Source organism: Fusarium phalaenopsidis (genome assembly GCF_050370095.1).
Source record: "Fusarium phalaenopsidis strain FUZ10S chromosome Unknown contig_32302, whole genome shotgun sequence".
Lineage (NCBI taxonomy): Eukaryota > Fungi > Ascomycota > Sordariomycetes > Hypocreales > Nectriaceae > Fusarium > Fusarium phalaenopsidis.
Window position 1 is genome coordinate 5,769,274 of NW_028145405.1, and position 17,123 is coordinate 5,786,396.

Below are 17,123 nucleotides of genomic sequence, written 5' to 3' on the forward strand. Positions count from 1 at the left end.
ATATAGAGTAAAATATATGCCATTTTGCTCAAGAAAGATATCTCCAAGCCGAAACCGAAATGAATATCATCTCACCATTACTTTGTAGCGTCAACAGTTGTCAGTCAGTTAAGAATCACTCTTTGTAGCTTGACCTATGACACCATCTCATAAGACACCCTTGTTACTCCTTGTTGCCTCTTCAGCTTCCGCACCCGAATCTTCCCAACTGCAGCTGTACTCTGAACATGGGTTCCGCCACACATGTAAGCACCCTCGCCCTCAATCTCAACAGCTCTAACAAGTTCATCCTTCCCATCCTCCTCCTCTGGCATTGTCCAAGACTTTTCTTTCAGTTCATCCCTAGACCACCAATGCACGACAATCGAGCGGTCGTCGTCTACTATTTCGTTCGCGATCCGCTCAATCTCTTCCTTCTTGTCGCCGGGAATTGTCCCCTGAAACTCGACAAATGCAACACCGGGGTAATGCTGGGCTTTGATCTCCCGCAGGCCTGGAATTCCCAGCCTTCGTACTGCAGAAGCGAGGATATGGCCGCCATCATGGACTCGTGAGTGCAAGATCCGTGTCTCCTTGTTGATCTCCTGAGTCACCGAGGTCTGATCCGTAAAAGGGTCGCCTGAATATGTCCCAAAATGGATGATAGTGCCGGAAGGGAGCTTTTGTACGGAATTCACGACGAAAGTCGACATCTGGTCGGGAGAGATCATTGTGCCAGTATCGCTCGGCTGGCCACCCCCTTTGGCATAGAAAATGGTGGAATCGGTGATGACAAGATGGCCATCATCCGAAACGCCTTTGAACGTCTGCTTGACAGTGTCGTCCCCGCTAGAAAACGGGATACTGGCTAGGACAGTCACGTTGTTCGTGTGCTTATTCTCATCATGGTGATAGATCGCCTCCGTGGGCCCGAACTGACAGCGAGTCAATAACATATATTGTCCCGAAAGGTGAAAAAACAAACCTTTTCCATGACTTTGAAGACTCCCGTCAACTGGTATTTCGCAAAGGTAGATAGGTGAAGCGAGGAAATGGCTCGAATCGCCTGTCTCATAAGCGAGTAGTGAACCGTCAACAAAAACCGTATTGCTCGGTTCAGTGTCACAAATGTCTAGTAACTTGACGGGGAGGTCTGGAGTTCCTACAAATGTAAATAAATCTTTTCAGACCATTACCGAATTTCTTCCCCCTATTGATTGATCATGACGCCCTTCGGGTCGACGAACCGACATGGAGCTTGTAATTTTCGCCCTTCGGGTCAGTGGCCCGGTATGGATCTTGTAATCTGCGCCCTTTCTCTGTGGATACGTCTGACTCTATGGCTGGCATATACGTAAAACACATTATTGGTAAGATGGCCAGCTGCGGTTCACAAAACTAGACTCTAGTCACAACCGCTGTGAATGCAACGTAACGATTGGAATAAAGAAACATTGGATAGACAACTATTTTGACGGCTTTAATTCTTCATTTCATTGAGAGCCTTGAAATCTCTGTTTTTTTTTAATGTAGAAGGTTAATCAACTTAATCTATCAACCTGGCTCTCCCCGACGCCATCATCATTGCTGGTTCTCTTAAACCTTCCTCTAGTCTCGGTTATCATCCACAGTAAACTCCTTGAAAGAAACAGCCACAGATTCAGCCCGCTCGCTCAAGGCATGAGCAAAGATACCAAAGATGGGACCAGTCATCTCCCGAGCCACAAACTTCCAGGCCTCTAGAGTTCCAACCTGAGTCCACTCTTGCTCACCACCCCGAGCAAAGAAAGTCCACTTCTTGGGGTCTGCAACGATCCGTAACTGCACCTGGGAAACCTCGGCGCCGACAGAGGTCTCACCAAGCAACACGTTATCGATATCCATGCTCACGGCCCGACAAGTGACCTTTCGAGAATCCGAGTTGTAAACGATAGAGACGTGTCGAGGGTGGTCCTTGTACACAGCCAGCCCTGCTTCAACTCCCTTCTCCAGCTTCGAAATATCAAGAGTTGCAGTTGAAACAGAGTTCAAAGACATCTGTCTTGGACCCACGAACGTGGAAGTGCCTGATGGAGTCGAGAGATTGGTGCGGCTGGGGTATAGAACCCAAGGGCTAGCATCATCCTCGGGAATGCGATACTTAGAGAGGTCGGGCGTTCGGATATAAAGGTTGCTCACGTTGCGAGGAGCAACAATTTCCGGAAGACCTTCCGGAACCTTGACAGGCCTCGCCAGGAACTTCATGGTCGGTTGGGTGATCTTTGGCCAGCCGCCTTCAGGCCACTCAACAGGGGCCAGGAAGCTCTCTCTTCCGAGAGGAGCCACAAAGTTATCCTTGCCAAGGGGCTCGCCTTCGTTCTCGTTCCGGACGCCTAGCCCGCTCACCCACCACCTGCCCTCGCCGTCCTGGAATAATTCGCCATGGCCAAGATTTTGAATATATTCATCCTTGCCATCTGCGGTCATGATTGGGTTCTGTGCGTAATCCTCATACGGCCCCCAGATGCTCTCTGACCTGCTAATGGAAAGCATGTGATGTTCAAAGGTTCCACCCTCTGCTACCAGCAAATAGTACCATTTGCCAATCTTGTAGATATGCGGTCCTTCAGTGTCGTATTTCGCATGGCCTCCCCAAATATCCCGCTCTTCTGAGAGTTGCTTTCCAGTTTCGACGTCAATCTCGAACTGTTTGATAGTGCAGGTCGGCTGCTTCATTCGGTTACCGATGGAATAACATCCTTGGAAGTAAACACGGCCATCATCCTCGAAGAAAAGAGATGGGTCGATGCCATAGAAAGGGATATAGACTGGGTCACTCCAGTTGCCAGCCCAGATATCTGTGCAGGTAATGATGAAGTTCTGTGCTTTTGTAGACGTTCCAAACGCCGGGAAGTTTGTGCAGATAACGTAGAATTTTCCTTGATGATAGCGAATTGTTGGGGCAAACAGGCCCCCTGACGCATACATGAAATGTCCGGTATCAAGGGGCATCTTGGCCGTGCTAGCTCCATCAAGACTGAGCTGTTCTGGCCGATTGATAGCATTGCCTAGGCAGTTGTGAGAATTTTGAGATGGTTGTGTCCTCTTCTAGTCCTTACCAATGTGTGTCCATGTCCTCAAGTCTCGCGATGCGTAGATAGGAATGCCTGGGAAGACGTGAAAGGACGAGTTGGCAAGATAAAAGACGCCGTCAACAAAGACAACTGACGGGTCTGGCGAGAACCCTGGCACAATAGGGTTGCGATACTCGACTAGCTTCATTGTAACGGTGTGACGAAGACTGGATTCTGAATGAGATGCAAGCAGGGAAGAACGAGAGCACTGAGATGTCGAGTTTATAGCATGCACCTAAGAACCGTGACCAGGGACATGGGTTTCAATGGTCCACTTCTTATTCTCCTCTCGAATCACCCTTGGTTCATTAGAGGTGGATCGTGGAGTGATGGTGTGAGGGGTGGAATTCTCCGCGGACAAATAGGACCCGGCTTGATGGCAGTCACGCCAAGCCTGGATACGCGCTCAGCTCATCCGATACTCGAGAGTCCAGCCGCGCAATGGTATCGATTATGGGCGACAGAAGTGACTGGGCTCGCCCAGAAATAGCCGTGTTCTCGTTCTGGTGCGCAATTTCCAATAGGCTGACCCCGATCTGACGGAGTTTCTCAACCTGCTAATGTCAGTGATACTGTTGTCATAGGAGTTGTGAAGAAAATTACCAGTGGTTCTCCATTCGCCTGTAACGCCTCGAATGGAATACCTGCAACAGCCGAAGCAAGGTCGCTGGCAATTTCGATCTTGCGAAGAGCAAGCATATCCAGGTCATCCGTCAGCCCAAGCAATGCGCATAGGCCTTTCTGCGCAGCCCGTTGAAGAAGAGCAAGCCGAAGACAATGGAAAGTAACCACAATGTCTGCCCTCTGGTACCAAAAGGTCCGTTGTTGAAAAGCTGTGGCTGCCTCGTCTGCGACAAGATGCGTTCCAGGATCGCGGAGCCAAGCTGGAAGTGAATCGAGAATGCCGCAGAAGGACATGTATGCCTGCATGATCCGCTGTTGACTGGGGTCCCGGGCACAGAGCTGGAGCCTGGAAGTAGCGAGTGTTTGGGAGAGAAGTTTCATGTCAAGGAGGATATTTGTTGCCGACTTCCAGAGTCCGTGGCAGAGGTAAAAGCCTTGATGAAGCTGCTGCTCATACAGAGGCTCAAAAAGGCTGTTCCCGGTAGGAAATAGGCTGAAATCGCTGTAGAGCTCAACCGGGGTGTAGGTTTCATCTAGGCATATCTCGTGAAACGACAAGGGCTTGTTGTTCAAGATCGAAGCCGACATGTCACTGACATAAAGTAGCCCATAGATGTTCCGCCGCAACTTGTCCTCCAAAGGGTCGAGGCCTTGATATGAGGCTTCGTCATATACACGCATGTCTATGGCCAGGCGAATAGCTTGTCCCATCACGAGCCATGACGCACGTGTCTTTCCCAGATGATGTAGTACCGACGACTGGAACGTGAGAATCACGAGGGACGCCGAGTTGGCATGACCAACATCCCAATCCTCATAGCAGGCCATCATTCCACGGGCTGCTTCCAGAAATGCCGTGATCAAGGCTTCTCGAAGAGTTGGGCTCCAGTTGTGAGGCATACGACAACAGACGCCAGCGAACGTCATTGCCAAGAGGGCAAAGTTTCGCATAAGACTGCCCTGCGACGAGGATATTTGAGTGGTGTCAGGAATGGCCTCGAAAAGATGTCGTGAAGCCGGTAGCAATAGTTGGCTCTTTTGCCTGAGTGTCTCTTGTTGCACAACTGGAACTGGAGGGAAACGCAACGGCATACTCATGTCGATACACTCCTCGATGATGCCGTCGGGAGATTGCGCCAGACCTTCCAGTATCCTTGTAAGGGTTCGATGGGCTTTTCCGGCCGGGCTCTCCTTTTGAGGTGCCAATGCAATGCATGGCGAGCCGGCGTCAGTTTGGGGGGAGTATGCGATGATGGTAGTCGGCGTTACGGCTGACGATAGTGGTGAAGAGCCAATGACAGGCACGGGAGCCTGCGGCATAGATGGAGATAAGATAATTGTTGAAGGTTGTGCCTGTTCGCCATCGTCTCTGTTCTCGATAGTTGATGAAGTCCTTGGCTTTGGCCCACGCTTCTTCCTCTGGGCGCTGTACTCGCATGGCAGCTTCAATGCGCGACAGTTCCCACACTCTGGCCTATCGGCATCGCATTTGACCTTGCGTCGCCTGCATAGCTCACATGCTTGACTGACCAGTCCTTGCCTGGCCTGTCGACCGGCCTGTCGGAGTCGCATTCTGTGGGGGAAGTGGGTGGATGTGATGGTGAAGGAGGTGAAATTCTCCGCGGGCTTTTCGGAGTTTCCGTTGTTGGCCGGAGTAATTACGTCTCCACACCACTGTCACCCGACCACTTCGTGCTATAGCCTCCACTGGATGGAAGGAATTACTCCGAGCAGAGTCAGGTGAATCCAAGAGAAGCTTAGAGGACAGAGGAGAGGAAGCGCACAGGGAGTAGACAATTGACACTTCGTGAGGCTCTTGAGTTATTTGAAGGAATGTATTAGTTAGTTTCTAACATATTTACAGTTAAAACGCTACCCAAAGCCTTATGAGTTGTGAAAGCCACATGAATCCCGAATAGAATAACTCCCAAATGAATGCAAAAGTATGTACTAAATGTCCTCATAATATCCATGCAATCCCAAGTCTATCCCTCTAAAACCGATGATGCCGAACCTCTATATCGTTCAAGTTTGAGAAGCCGCCTTACTGGGGGCAGATGGGGGCCTTGCCGGCGCAAGCGTCCTTCTTGCAGCAACCCCGGAAGCCGTTGGAGCAAGACTGGAAGAAACCAGTGCCGGGGGCGCAGACGGTGGGGTCAGACTGGCGGGCCTTGACGTTCACAGACTGAGGGCAGACAGGAGTCTTACCGGCGCAGGCGTCAGTCTTACAGCAGCCCCGGAAGCCGTTAGAGCACGACTGGAAGAAGCCAGTACCGGGAGCGCACACAGTGGGGTCGGACTGGCGGGCCTTGATCTTGGGCTGGGGGCAGACAGGAGTCTTTCCAGCACAGGCGTCCTGCTTGCAGCAGCCACGGAAACCGTTGGAACAAGACTGGAAGAAACCGGTGCCAGGAGCGCAGACGGTAGGGTCGGCCTGACGGGCCTTGACATGCGCGGAAGGACAGATGGGAGCCTTGCCGGCGCAGGCGTCAGTCTTGCAGCAGCCCCGGAAGCCGTTGGAGCACGATTGGAAGAAGCCAGTGCCGGGAGCGCAGACGGTGGGATCAGACTGTCGGACCTTGACCTTCATGGTCTTGACGGGCTCGTAGGTGCCGGGCTTGTAGTCGGGGCACCAGGCGGCGCCGCACGCCTCGGCCTTGCAGCAGCCGCGGAAACCGTTGTTGGCACAGACCTGGAGTCGGCCCAGGCCGGGGGGGCAGACGTCACCGGGAGGGAAAGCACCGGGGTTCTTGACCGCGGCGGTGGGGGCCGGGACCTCGGCGATGACGGTGGTGGTGGAGCTCTCACCGGCCGGCTTCTCGGCGGTGGCAGGCTCGCAGGTCTTGAGCTTAAAGTCGGGGCACCAAGGAATAGCGCAGGGGTCGACACTGCAGTAACCGCGAAAGTTGTTGTTACCGCAGACGTAGTAGGCTCCAGTGCCAGGGCACTCAGCTCGCTTCTCAACGGCTGGTCCAGCACTGGCAAGGCCGGCAATGGCAAAAAGGGCGACGAAGACGGACTGCATTTTGATGTTGGATGTTTTTGTCTTTGGTATGAGGAACCAAAGAAGAATTGTTATTATCAAGCAACGGGAGATGTGGTTGATAAGTGAGAGTCGGAAGGAAATAGAGAAGACCCTACAAAGGAAATAAGGAAATAAGGAAAAAAGAGAAAAAAGAAAAAGAGAAATTGGTTTTTTGTGGCTTTGGATTGATGCTGTTGTGATGATGAGAAGGAAAGGTCCGAATATCTTGGAGGGATGGCATCTTCTTATACATCTCGATCTCACACATCTCAAGCAGACAACCTCTATCCTCAAGCCCAGAGCCACGATGCCTCCGCCCGCCTGCTAGCGGAGGAGGCTATGGCTCCCCCGCTGGTGGTGCAAAAACGCCCAGGATGCCGCTTACTATGTCAGCCGTCAACGCCAAACCACTAAGAATAGCGTCCGCACCGCCTCCACAGCACAAGAGCTCGCCCTAGCTCCAGCTTTAAACTTAAGGCTTCAAGGCTAAGCCAGCAGGACAGCTGCGCCCTCTTAGCCCCCAGCCCTACGGCGTCGAACTAGTCCTCGGGGAAGCATCGTGCCGGACCTTTTGGGAATCTGGACCTTTCCAGTGGCTTTTTCACTGTCCAATTCTACACAAGATGGATGAAGCTGGGCTGGGATGGAAAGCTTCAAGTACTCGGCAGTTGACGGCCGGGATATCCCAGAGTTGCGTCAATGCTCTTCGCAAAGCCGGAGCGCAACATGGGATTGTACGTGCATTCTCACTAAGCTCGTAATCTGACTGTCTCCATATAATCACAAAACCCACAGTAGATTCCCACGGGTTCCGAATTGTCAATTGCCATTCAGGTCCAGGCAGGAATTCCAAGGTCGATTGCTACAAGGAAGAGCCGAGTCAGAGGCCTCATCGATGCAACAAGGACATTATCATTACTAAACTCGCACGAATGATATTTCTTGAAAACTTCGGTATTCCCATACTCTGCATCTACCCATCTCACTAGTCTCAGAGCTACAGCTCAAAGTGGCGGAGCTGAAAAATTCCATTGGACTGCGCACACATCATCGGGGCACAGCATGACGCCCCGGTCCCTCGCCGGCAGATCGGGCTGTCGGCCCATAACCACCATTCTAGGAAAGCATCTTCTCTTTCCCCGCTCGCCGAATGCTTTGTGAGAGGAAGGTTGCGGTCAGCGGGGACCACAAGATCAACGCTATGGCTGTTCTCATGACAGGGTAGCCTCAACTCAGCTTAGCTACTGAGACCGTCTCAGTAAGCGGACGCTGCACTGACTATTCGTATATTCTCCGATCAATGTTACATGCCGATGACTTTTATCTCCGGCCAAACGGAATACCGTACGAAGCGTTGTAATTCTGTTTTTCTCTAGTTCATCTCTTGATCCACCTAGCCTCGCTTTCCACCTGAGCAACTGAATTTGCCAGCATGTCAGATCCTTCAAGATAGACCATTGATCATCGATCTTTGTAATTGAACTATATTTGGTTACGATTTATTGCAAGTGACGTCAATATTTGTTGTCTCTGAAGGATGAGGCTGAATAACCCGACACGCGTCAGTATGTAAGACGATAAACACATGCCATAGGCTTCAACCTTGATCGTCGGAATTTGGCCCCTCGGAATAGCTATTAGTGGTCCTTTCCACCTTTCCAAGACAAAAGTTCTCTCCCCCAAAATAGCTGCATGCATCAAGTCCTAGAGCTGGCTCATATCTCGTCATTGCCCTATATCAGCACCTCACACGGCCTAATGACTCCATTCCACTTGATTCAAACTTTCGAAGCCACCATCATTAGGTTGACAAGGACCAGTTCTGGACTTTCCGGTGATAAACACATTAGCCAAATACGGGTTCCCCCCACATGATGGGGGAGATGAAGCTTGGGTTGGTGCACCGACAAGAAGCATCAATTTTCATGAGGCCTTCGGAATATCATATTGAAAAGACTTTGGTAGCCAATTCAGACTCTAAACCTACTCTATTTGCGACAGAATCCCAATGTACTGGGATCCTTTGCTCTTTGGGCAAGCGAATGGCTCAGCTTAAAGACATACGGTTAAAGAAGGTGAGCTTCCATATTGATGTTGGATCTGGCGGCATAGAGTTATTACGCTATACTTTTTATTTTGATGTTTCAATTGATTCGGACCGTAAAGTTAAGATAAAATGGGTATTTACTTATAAGCAGAGGCCGCAGAGGGAAGCATCTCTAAGACCCGATACCCTCCACAAACTTCAATTATGACTATGCGAACGACTTCCGAAAAGCTTCTTATTCGACCTTTTACCAGGCTCCAAAAGGTCTTCCGCTCGCCCGCTGGCTTCATGCCTTTGCTCGGAGGCTTATCGGTGACCGAGCTGCGTCCTACCAGGCTTCCACCAGCTTCTCCAGGACTATTACCTCCCGAGCTTCTAACATAAAAAGCAAGCACGTGTGGATTAAATAATACCTTCGCGCAGTCTAAGAGAACTGGGCTTAACTACAAGGTAAGATAAGAGATAAAGCGCGAGACATAAGTAAACCCCTTTCAGCTGGTTGATTACAAACTCATGACCAATATGCACGACAGTCTTGTGCATGAGATCGATTGGCTCTCCATGTTGCCTCCTTTCTCTTCTCTAGAGACAACTTCTGAATGGATCCCTGCAGTACCCCGCACGCTCTCGACGTGCCTTTCTACCGAGGATCATAACGCGGCTCTGTTATGGTTCTTCCTTGTCATCTTGTCTTGTCTCAACCCTGCAATAGTGATGGCCCGCGGTGAAAGCGTCCGTGTCAACGCCATGTCTGATCACAATCTCTTGAATTGGCCTCAACATGAATCACCGAACAACAGCTACGAGATGCAGCAAAACGTGGGCAACAAGTACGGCTTCGAGTCAACCTACCAACTTATCAGTCCTTACCCCTCGAATCAACAATGGAAGCCTAGCTTCTTCAAGAGTATTCCGTGGTCCGGCCTTGCTGGGATTGTCGTTGCCATTGTCTCTGCTGCAGGCATTATCGCCGCTTTGTCTTCGGCCAGTGGAAAGGAAGTCGATTCATGGCCGACTCAAGATAGACCAATCCAACTGGCGGTGGCACTCGCCGTCCTTATCGCCATCGCCAACATCGGGCTTGGTGTCGCTTTCCATGAAGGCAGAGCACTCACCTGGTGGATCAAAATGTCTCAAGGCGCAACGCTCGCAGAAAGTCATCGCTATTGGGAACACGGTTCGAGTGCCTTTCAGTCAGTCCTGGGACTATTGCGCCTAAATGTCAGCAAGATCACACTCGTGTCAATTCTGATGGCAGTCACCATTGCCAATGGACCTCTGATTCAACGAGCAGCTCGCATCATGCCTGACACTCGCACGCAGCCGGCAACCTTCCATGCTGCTCTTTCGACAGGCCAGTTCAGTCAGCCAACAGGACTCTATATGACCCGGGCAAAAGCCCTTAGTACTCTGACAACCAACTTCTCACGTATCTTACGCGCCTACACCAACCGGGATCCTATCAAGCTCGACCTTGAGGGCTGCGAAGGCACTTGCTCGGGCGTTCTCATCGGTGCAGGCTTCGATATCAACTGCACTCGCAGCAGTCAGAGGTATTTCATCGATAAAGAGCCTGGCGAGTCGTGGGTGGTTGGCGGCATTCAGATTACCGACAACGGCCTTAACGTCCCAACCATGTTGCATCTCGACACTACTTACAAGGGAGCGATCGGCGACGAAGGAGACCTCACCGTGACAACCTGTATCCTACACAGCGCAATAGTCCGGTATCCTTTCAGCTACGCCAATGGCACTGTTACTCTCCGAGGGTCCAGTCCAACCGTGGACGGGATAGTCAATCGGACCGAGAAGCTGATGTATCCCAATATGGAGACTTCGGGTTTGGGAACATGGCCGTCGTTACTCGGAGGCTTTTCATTCGCCCTTTCCTCCATGTTCAGTAGCAACGTGACTCTTTACTTTACGGGTATCCTAGCCCTGCAAGGTAAAGGATCCATGGGCTATACTTACATGAACTCGAGCGACGCTGAAATGGGAACAACAAACATGACTTGGTCTGATCCGACGCCATCCATCCTCGAAACCTTCCGTGACCTGGCCTTCCGTACAGCTATAGCCTTCTCCAACTCGACCTTTAAGCAGACGGTTCAAGGGTCACAGATACGCACTACGACCAAGTACGCTACCAATAAGGAATATCTTGCTGCGTCATTAGCTACTACCTTTGCTGGCGCCCTGGCCGTCACGTTTCTATATCATGGCTTTTGGCGCCTCGGTCGACCCGTAACTATGAGTCCTATAGAGACAGCCAATGCATTCAATGCACCAGCGATGCATAGCGTGGATGGGCTCAAGACTGCTGATGATCTCGCAAAGCACTTGAAAAATACAGTGGTTAGATATGAGATTGGACAAGGGAAGATAATAGCCAGGGGGCAATGAACATAGGTCGATAAGGAAAAGACACAATATGAAGAAACGAGCACTATTATTAACATGGCTCGATCTCCAAGATAATACCCCCCTCGAAGGGGCCTTCTGGCTCAGTTATCCCATCGAGGGCCGGGCTTCAACTAGATTAAAAAACACAATATCAATACATCATATCCTATGCACATTCTCTTCCTCTAAAACTTGTGAATTTGGTCTTTCCTGAAACCCAGTTGGCTCAAGATTCCAGACGAGTTCCACTTCCCAACCAGAGAATCCTCCATAGCTGGAGGACCACATACAAAGACCTTGGTCTCCTGTTGTGAGGGCGAAGGCACAACTTCTTTGAGGAGTTCCTTGGTCACGTAGCCTTTTCGGAATGGTGATCCATCCTTGGGGTGGCTGACAGTGTAGATGGCCTTGAACCGATCCGGGTATTCTTTTGAGAACTGCTCAAACTCTTGCTTGAGTAGCACGTCTTCGTCGCTGTTGACACCAAAGACCAGGGTCATCGAAGTTTTGTCGTTTGGGTTCTTCAGAATTCCTTGCGCGAGTTGGTAGATCGGTGTAATTCCAGCACCGCCGGCGATGAGAGTGATGTGGGAGTAGCTGTTGGGCTTCCAGCTGTAACCCTTGAGAGCGGCGGCAAAGAGTAGCTTGTCTCCAGGGTTGAGGGAGTGAAGATGGCTGCTGGCCCTTCCATTGGGGTACTTCTTTACAAGAAGTTCTAGGTATCCTGTTTCATCTGTTGGGGGTCAGTTAATTTGGACTAATTGAAGGACAAAGGAAGTGGCTGTTTACTTGAGGCAGAGACTGGAGTATAAGGTCGGGGGACGGGCACCCATTGTCCCTTGGGCCAGGATAGCGTCAACAAGGCAGCTGCAAAATTTTAGCAAACACCCATTGAGTATTCTAACCACCATGCTTACATGTTAGAGGAAGTCCGCTAACAGCGTCCTCCTGGGGAAGCTTGAAGCGCAATCGCTTGGTGTTGTGGTTGACCAGCTCAGCACTCTCAAGCGGCAAAGAAACAAAAGCAGGCCCTCCCTTGAAAACCTTTGTCGGAGCATCAGATTCCGCAGAGGCGTTCCCAAGCAAGAGTTTGGCAAGGATTCCAGCTCCAATGCCACCCGCGGCCAGGGTGGCTATGACGGGCGTAGGGCGGGCAGATCGTAGAGCAACAGGAAAAGACATGTTTAATATTCTGATAAGTGAATTACTCTCTAGTGATGCTACAGTCGGGGATTTTTCTCTGTATTTATTTACTTGGTTGCTTCGTCGGGTGTCGTCTGATCCCCGGTATTCCGGACAAGTGCCAAATGTCCGGGACCGAAAATGTGGCCACGAACCCGGGACACGGCCTCAGCCGCCGTGAAATACCGGGAACGCGTGGAGAATCAGTCCACGATGACCGGAAACGAGCTCGCGTTTCATGGCTTTTTTCGTTTAAAGTGCTCAATTTCGCTGATTATCATCGGTGGTCGGAGGTTGGCCACGCCGACTGCTGACGTCGTCTTGTCGCGATGGATCTCACTTACATAGGCGAGACGCCACTTCCCATGCAGTTGATTACGATTATGCGCTTCAATGGCTTCGGTATTAACGGCTGTAGAGGAACTCTCGGGAAGGGCATTAATGTGGCTTTGTCGAAGACGCGCATTGGGGGCGATTGGCTTCATCAACGCCAACCACGTGAACCAGTGTTCTTGCCATTGACGGTTGAGGCAAAGGCATCCAGCGCAAACAAAATTCAGGGCAACGTGGAGACCAACGTCGGTTGGATTGGTTGATGCGCTTGACAAGGTACAAAACCGAGGATTGGATAAGACAAAGGCTGCTATGTTGATGCAATACCAGATCATGTCCGGATCTACTCTTAACTACCCCCGACGCCATACGCCCCTTGACGATCATGACAACAATCCTAACCGCTTATCTACATCCTTAGCAACTTCAATAGATCGGGCTAACACACGTCGCTCATCCTCCGACAGCTCAGTCGCCTTTCCCCCGGCCATACAACTCATGTCCTTCTTCGCAGCTCCCTTGTACCACGTCTGATCAATCATCCAGTGCGTCGGAACCTCGAAATCGGTCTGGTTGACGATCTTGTTCTTGAGCAGGCCGCCATTATACCACAGGAGCTTGTCGGTTTGGTCGACATGGGCGATGACGAAACTGCAGACGCGGACCTCTTCTCGCTTCGACTTCTCTTGGTCTGCATTGTCCTTCTCCTCGTTGTCTTCCTCAGTCTGTTCCAACCATCCAACAATCCCACCATAATGCGGCGAGAAGGAGTACTTGGACCCTGTAGCCTCGAAGCCAATCCACCAACTCTCCTTGTCTCCGTACGTGATCTTGTACGTCACCTCATTTCGCACCGCCTCCGAGTTTTGCCAGCCGACGTGCAAAAGACCGATCAAGACGTCGAGCCGTGTCTTGTCAACCACCACGATGCCCGAGTCGCCTTCCTCCGAATAGTGTTCGGTCCACACGAGTGACTTTTCCGTCTCTGGGCTGGGATGTTTGAGTTGTTCGTGCCACCAGTTGTGGCGATCGGCAAACATTCCCTTCCAAAGCAGCCGGTCATGAAAAAGGAGGACGCCAGTCTCCTGAAATCGGTCTTGGCGAAGCAGTTGCTCGGGATCTTGAAGAAACACTGCGTCGGCGTCGAGGAGGATGACCTTTTCGAAATGGCTCGCGAGTGCAGCAAAGGGTTTAATCGCCCATCCTCCTTCAGCGAGCTTCAACATCTTGTCGTCGAAAACGGTGAGAATGTCCAGCATGTCAACGTCAAGGCCGCCAGCCGCCTCTTGTATCTTCTTCCTTCCAGCTGGAGATAGGTCGTCATCTCCGGCATATACAATCTGAATCGGTAGGGCGGTTTTGTGAACTCTCCTCAGGGATGCGACAAGATGGCATGCGAACCGAAGCGTATTCTCGCCGGTGGGGATGACGATGCCAGCAGGTTTCCTCACAGCTGTCAGATTGCCCGCCTCACTCGGCGAAATGCCGAGTCGCTGTTGAATCTCTGCAAGGGGAGGAGAAACACCCTCCTTCTGCTTGAGATATGGGAATAGTGATTTGGTCAGTCGTTCAACAAGTTCCACCACCTCCCCACGTTCCTCAGAACTCTCATCCACACCCTCCAACTGCTCAATCCATAACCGAAGGAACTGTGCGCGCTGCCCCAGCTCTCCAAAGATGTCCTTGTACGGTTCCCTCAGCGGATAGTCGAGAAAGTACTGCGCGCCCAGCTTAATCGGTCCATACGTCTGCGAACCTGGTGCGCTGGGTCGGTTAGGTCTGCTGCTGGGTCGGCTCGAAGTGACATCAGGGGATGGTGTCGAAAACGATAGATCTCGATAGCAGTAGACGAGGACGACAAAGAGCCAGATAAATGCAACTGCAGCTGTGATCTGTAATGCGTGGGTATTCAGGCGCAACACGCCCGCCTTGCTGAACATGGCGATGAAGGTTGAAGAGGGAACATGTCGGCACGCGACAGCAAAGGCGACAGACCTGGGGCTAGGGAATACTTAACCCCATGCAAACGGCGCAGATCTACTTGTTTTCCATCTCTCCTGGGATCCATTGTAGTAAGCATGCAAACGCAACGGGTGGCGTAATGGTGCATACAATCAAGACCCCTTTGAATGACGAAGCAAACAAGAGTTTGGCAGCCCCTGCAATCAACAGGTACCAGGATCATGCAGCTTACGCTAGGGCAGAGCGTCTCCTGTAAAGGAATCAATAGTGTTCTGCAGCCAGACAACCCTCCTTTTCAGCTCTCTGTCGAAGCAGATGTCTAAGGCTGAATCGTCGCGGCCAGGGTAGGGGTTGGGGCCTCCCACATTCCGACAAGTTAGAACCACCACAACCCGAGTGCTTGCGAGGTTGATCTTGAGATTCCACGCGATCAGACGCGCGTCACGCATCCACAGATGCAGTCTCGACCAGGCCAAAGGAATTGCTAAGAATCTATTTCTGATTGTCAGAACGGCTATGGGCTTGCGCTCTTAAACGAGCCAGATATCCCGCCATTGGCATGCACGAAGTATCCATTCACAAACTTCAGTCAACCGAGGTGCCACAAGCTACCCCATGCACGTGAGGCAGTGAAGCATACTACCTTTGTATCAAAGACGACCCGTATGTTTGTTTACCGGTTTCACAGTGTATATCGTGGTCACTGTGTTGCCATCCAGTACGCACCCATAGTTTGAGGTCTACTTGGCCCCTGCCCAACTCAATCCCCACGCCAAGACATCTACGAGAACTCTCTACTATATCCCCAGCCCTATCATATAGCATAAATTAAATGCATTGTATCTTATACCTTGAAAACATGTGATTATTCCCACGTGCATCTTCTAGATCCGTAAATCAAGATCTCGTGTCCAACTGATCAAGCCAAGGACTGGGCGCCCAGAAGCCCCGCCCCCGCTGTATCTCAACGCCTCAGTCGTTATGACCGCATTCCATCGTCTCACTTCAACCCAACATCCAACTGAGCTCGTCCATCAAACACAGCACGTCGCGTCCGCCATCTAATAGTATATAACCGCACTTATACTTACGCACTCCATAATATTGGTCGCGTATTTACCATGCCCAACGATGTCGACAAATCACTCCTCGATCGTCTTCAGGCCTTGAGGGGTGGTAGCGCAACGCCCGAGAAACACGGAGCAACACAGTAAAGTCACTTTAACTTCGAATAGGAACATGTACTAACACTCCACCCAGTATAAATGTTGATTTAATCGAGAGGAGAAAAACTCCCACTCGCGAAGATGCCCTTGCTGCACGCCTAAAGTCTTTGCGGAGCCAAGACGAAGCCTCACCTTCAGCTCCTAAGACCTCACCCCAGGTATCGCGTCCAGCACCCGCGCCATCATCCAGTTCAAGTCCTCTTATAAAAAAGGCTTCAAAAGATGAGCCTCAAAAACTGGATGATGAGGATGTCGACGCCATGTTCCAGACAGATGACCAAACCTTGGAGGAGCTCCTGGGCGATGTAAAGCCTGGTGAAGGCTTTCAGGTCGAGCCAGATGATGAACAAGTCAAGGCTCTATTGGAAGAACTTGCAAGTTCGATACCACAGGACACAGAGGATGGGACCAAAGACACTTCCAAAGAGAAGGGTGATTCTGATGACTCTGATGGTGAGGCCATGAACAAGGAGGTCGACGATGTCATCGCCCGCTTCCGCGACGAGGTAGAACTCGAAGCTGCCCTCAATAAGGACAAGACCCCAGAGCCAGAGTCTGAGTCCGAGGACGAGGGACAAGGAAAGGACACAATATCTAAGGACGCTGACCTCGCCCTCCCCGACCTCCCTTCAAACCTCGACACCCTTCCAACCGCGCCTTCATCATCAGCCCGTGCCGGCAGTGCAGACATCGACGACATCACCGCCCGTCTCGCCGCTCTTCGCGCTCCCTCCCCATCAGCTTCAGACTCCCTCTCCCTTCCCTCAGTCCCTACGTCCAAGCCTTCAGGTAAACCCATCAACCGCCTCACAACGCGCACAAACTACACCGACGATGACATGGACAGCTGGTGCACCGTATGCCTCGAAGACGCCACACTACGCTGCCCAGGCTGCGACGACGACGTCTACTGCACCCGGTGCTGGCGGGAGATGCATATCGGACCCAACGCTGGGTTTGACGAGCGTAGTCACAAGGCCGTACAGTTCACAAAGGATAGGAAGAAGGAGAGGAGAAAGGTTGCACTAGGGGCATAGTGTTTCATTTCAAAGCATTCTGCGAAGCCCCTGTTACTCAAACAAAATCAATCCCGACCCTGCAATCATGTGCGATGTAAAGACAGATACCCAAACGTTCCATGGACCTTGTCAAACTCCAATTCATACCTGATGTTACTGCGCCTTTGCCCAACCCGAAAATACCTTGAGTCATCTCGCACTGAAAACCCA

General features: G+C 51.3%; 8 protein-coding genes across 8 annotated transcripts; 2 read left to right on the top strand and 6 right to left on the bottom strand.

The window, feature by feature from the left end:
* Positions 1-134: 134 nt before the first annotated feature.
* On the bottom strand, positions 135-1,054 carry LRP88_09146 (Threonyl/alanyl tRNA synthetase; the record flags this gene model as incomplete). The annotated part of the gene is made up of 2 exons (XM_083245636.1): positions 135-914; positions 965-1,054. 2 exons carry the CDS (start codon positions 1,052-1,054, stop codon positions 135-137), a joined length of 870 nt encoding a protein of 289 aa, XP_083100130.1.
* Positions 1,055-1,587: 533 nt separating this feature from the next.
* LRP88_09147 (glycoside hydrolase family 43 protein) lies at positions 1,588-3,240 on the bottom strand (the record flags this gene model as incomplete). Its single annotated transcript, XM_083245637.1, has 2 exons — positions 1,588-3,026; positions 3,078-3,240. 2 exons carry the CDS (start codon positions 3,238-3,240, stop codon positions 1,588-1,590), a joined length of 1,602 nt encoding a protein of 533 aa, XP_083100131.1.
* A 235-nt stretch (positions 3,241-3,475) lies between these two features.
* On the bottom strand, positions 3,476-5,036 carry LRP88_09148 (fungal specific transcription factor domain-containing protein; the record flags this gene model as incomplete). Its single annotated transcript, XM_083245638.1, has 2 exons — positions 3,476-3,646; positions 3,696-5,036. The coding sequence occupies 2 exons, from the start codon at positions 5,034-5,036 to the stop codon at positions 3,476-3,478; spliced, it is 1,512 nt and encodes a 503-aa protein (XP_083100132.1).
* A 724-nt stretch (positions 5,037-5,760) lies between these two features.
* On the bottom strand, positions 5,761-6,741 carry LRP88_09149 (uncharacterized protein; the record flags this gene model as incomplete). The annotated part of the gene is made up of 1 exon (XM_083245639.1): positions 5,761-6,741. The coding sequence occupies one exon, from the start codon at positions 6,739-6,741 to the stop codon at positions 5,761-5,763; it is 981 nt and encodes a 326-aa protein (XP_083100133.1).
* A 2,794-nt stretch (positions 6,742-9,535) lies between these two features.
* On the top strand, positions 9,536-11,191 carry LRP88_09150 (DUF3176 domain-containing protein; the record flags this gene model as incomplete). The annotated part of the gene is made up of 1 exon (XM_083245640.1): positions 9,536-11,191. The coding sequence occupies one exon, from the start codon at positions 9,536-9,538 to the stop codon at positions 11,189-11,191; it is 1,656 nt and encodes a 551-aa protein (XP_083100134.1).
* A 185-nt stretch (positions 11,192-11,376) lies between these two features.
* LRP88_09151 (cytochrome b5 reductase family protein) lies at positions 11,377-12,373 on the bottom strand (the record flags this gene model as incomplete). Its single annotated transcript, XM_083245641.1, has 3 exons — positions 11,377-11,924; positions 11,981-12,058; positions 12,109-12,373. 3 exons carry the CDS (start codon positions 12,371-12,373, stop codon positions 11,377-11,379), a joined length of 891 nt encoding a protein of 296 aa, XP_083100135.1.
* Positions 12,374-13,089: 716 nt separating this feature from the next.
* LRP88_09152 (mannosyltransferase putative-domain-containing protein) lies at positions 13,090-14,646 on the bottom strand (the record flags this gene model as incomplete). Its single annotated transcript, XM_083245642.1, has 1 exon — positions 13,090-14,646. One exon carries the CDS (start codon positions 14,644-14,646, stop codon positions 13,090-13,092), a length of 1,557 nt encoding a protein of 518 aa, XP_083100136.1.
* A 1,143-nt stretch (positions 14,647-15,789) lies between these two features.
* Positions 15,790-16,931, top strand: LRP88_09153 (B-box zinc finger protein; the record flags this gene model as incomplete). Its single annotated transcript, XM_083245643.1, has 2 exons — positions 15,790-15,878; positions 15,929-16,931. The coding sequence occupies 2 exons, from the start codon at positions 15,790-15,792 to the stop codon at positions 16,929-16,931; spliced, it is 1,092 nt and encodes a 363-aa protein (XP_083100137.1).
* Positions 16,932-17,123: the final 192 nt, after the last annotated feature.